General features: G+C 53.1%; 1 protein-coding gene across 1 annotated transcript in view; it reads left to right on the forward strand.

The window, feature by feature from the left end:
* Positions 1 to 28: 28 nt before the first annotated feature.
* LOC120498152 (alcohol dehydrogenase 1-like) overlaps positions 29 to 2,720 on the forward strand; it is a gene marked incomplete at its 3' end in the record, with an annotated part of 4,037 nt that continues 1,345 nt past the window's right edge. Inside the window, exons 1-6 of the mRNA XM_039700543.1 lie at positions 29 to 284; positions 1,211 to 1,312; positions 1,516 to 1,657; positions 1,974 to 2,061; positions 2,175 to 2,394; positions 2,526 to 2,717. Of these exons, the coding sequence (XP_039556477.1) occupies positions 267 to 284; positions 1,211 to 1,312; positions 1,516 to 1,657; positions 1,974 to 2,061; positions 2,175 to 2,394; positions 2,526 to 2,717 (762 nt within the window). The remainder of the gene's footprint in view (positions 285 to 1,210; positions 1,313 to 1,515; positions 1,658 to 1,973; positions 2,062 to 2,174; positions 2,395 to 2,525; positions 2,718 to 2,720) is intronic.

The raw sequence follows: 2,720 nt of genomic DNA on the forward strand, positions 1-2,720 counted from the left end.
GGGCAGGGAATGACCCAAGGGCAGGGTCACTGATAAAAGCCTCCCTGGAGGATTGTGCTCCCAGCCCTCTCCCTGCCGCCATCCAGCTCCTCCCCGCAGCACTCACCGCCCAGCATCCAGCAGCCGGCACACATTAACCAGCGCTCTCCAGAGACGGGGCCGCGCCGGGACTGCTCCCGCTCCACGCCTGCGGCATTCTGCACACGCCGGGGCAGCAGCTTCCCTCCAGCCTGCCACAGCCACAGCCTCAGCTCTGCTCAGACCACATGGCCACTGCGGGACAAGTAAGGACAAGGCACTGCCCGTCCTCCTTTCCGAGGCGCCCTGCTCTTGGCCAAATCCGCTGCCAAAGGCTCAGCCTGCGCACCGCTCTGCGCGCCTCTTTCCCCCGACCTTACTCCCCCAGCTCTCCCAAAGCCCTGTGCATTTCACCAGACTCTGCTCGCAGGCGACTGCACGTGTCCATGGCTGCATTCGGTCGTGCATTCCCCCTCTGTCCTGCCCAGCTGCTCAGGAGGCAAAGTATGGAATTGTGCTGCTCTGAAAAACACCCTCCTGCTCAACCCCACCCTGTGCTCCCGCTCTGGCAGCAAACGCAGCTCTTCAGTGGTGCCCTCTTCAGCCGCTCACCTCCTGCACTCTTCCTTGCCCATGGCAATTCCCTTTTCAAGCTGCAAGCCCCATTTTGCTGGTGCCAAGCTGCTTTGAGTTGATCGGGGAAGGGCTTGTGCCATGTCACACATAAACCATCCTTTTGGCAAGGAGAGAAATTATCCAGTTTCCAGCCAGGCTGGGACTATTTTGCAATCTCTGTTTTGATACCGTCAGCTCACTAAAACAAAACTTCTGTCTTGCTTGCTGTAAGCTGCAGAAGCACTCATGTTGCTGTCACATCTACCCCGTAACACCAAATGAACCAGTCACTCCATTTTGTATTTCACACTTCACACAAAGCCAGTGTTTACTGAACATTGTTTGGCTTTGCCTACAGCTGAGCACTCCAATGTTTCTGCTCTCCCACGGAATCCCAACCAACCAGCAACCCTCAGAACACAGCACAGGACAGTTGTGTAGCTCTAGAAGTGTGTGCTGCACTATGCAGAGACGTGTGTTGTGCAGCTCTGGCTTTGGTGCTTGTAAGGGCAATTGTCCTGGGCTGTTGTCAAAGGTGAACCTTTGCCTGCAATGTATTCCTCTCGGTTGTTTCCAGGTTATCAGGTGCAGGGCTGCTGTTGCCTGGGCCCTGGGCAAACCACTCTCTGTTGAGGAGGTGGAAGTTGCACCCCCAAAGGCAGGGGAAGTTCGGATCAAGGTAAAAACACATTTCAAGAATTTTTTCTCCCTTGTGGGATTTGCTCTTCTTGTGGCTGTAGCTTGGATACAAACAAGTGATCAGTGTCCACCGATCACATTAAGAGCCCAGAGAAGTTCTGTGCAAAATCCTTCCACAAACTGAAATAAACAGCAGCTGGACTATTTCTAGAAATCACCATTTACTCTTTCCTCTCCAAACAGATTGTGGCCACAGGCATCTGTCACACAGATTATCACATTTTGAAAGGTTCCTTGCCTAATGTGGAATTCCCAGTTATCCCTGGCCATGAAGGAGCTGGGATTGTGGAAAGCATTGGAGAAGGAGTGACCTCTGTGAAACCAGGTAACCAACACACACTCAGACACATGCCCAGGAGTCAGGCCTCAAAGCTCTGCCAAGGGATCAGGAAATTGCCCCTGTTCCTGAGTCACTGGTTAAAAAACTGAGTGCAGACTCAGTGCCCTGGACTCTCATGTCCACTCTTCCAATCTGTTCCCCATGGAGATGAATGAGGTCTGGAGCATTCATCCTCACAAGGAAAGCAGAGGGTTCATGGTAGGTTTCTCCTATCAGAAAGCTCAGGAGAGGTAATTCAACAGGCAATGCCCTCAGGGACTGCGGAGCAAAAGGCACCTAACGGAGAACCACTTTGTTGCAGGAGACAAAGTGATTCCCCTTTGCATCCCTCAGTGTGGGGAATGCAGCTTCTGCCGGAATCCTGAATCCAACTTCTGCCAGAAGTCCCAGTAAGTTTATTTTGCTTTCCCCTACGTCTACGTGGGATTGACTTTTGGACAAATCTGACACCCCCATCAGTGCTTCACTCAATCAAATACAAATACTTGTGTCTCCTCCACAGTTTCTCTGAACCACAAAACCTCCTGCCAGACAAGACCAGCCGCTTCTCTTGCAGAGGGAAGCAGATCCACCACTTCCTGTGGATCAGCACCTTTGCAGAATACACCGTGGTCCCAGAATACGCCGTTGCCAAGATAGATGCTGCAGCACCTCTGGACAAAGTCTGCTTGTTTGGCTGTGGGTTTTCCACAGGCTATGGGGCTGCCATCAACACAGCTAAGGTTGGAATCTTTAGCACCCCACGGCTGCCCTCAAAACCTGATCAATTTTGTGCAAAGGAAACCTTTGCCTCCTCCTTCTCCTCTCCCTCCTCCTGTTCCCGCTGGAGACTCACAGGCTCCCATCTGTGCAGGTAAAACCAGGCTCCTCCTGTGCCGTCTTCGGCCTCGGAGGAGTTGGCCTCTCTGTTGTCATGGGCTGCAAGGCAGCTGGAGCTTCCCGCATCATTGCCGTGGACATCAACAAGGACAAGTTTGCCAAGGCCAAGGAGCTGGGAGCCACCGACTGCATCAACCCTCGAGACTTCCAGAAGCCCATCCAGGAGGTG

The sequence above is a fragment of the Passer montanus genome, unplaced genomic scaffold (assembly GCF_014805655.1).
Source record: "Passer montanus isolate IOZ18808 unplaced genomic scaffold, ASM1480565v1 scaffold1418, whole genome shotgun sequence".
NCBI lineage: Eukaryota > Metazoa > Chordata > Aves > Passeriformes > Passeridae > Passer > Passer montanus.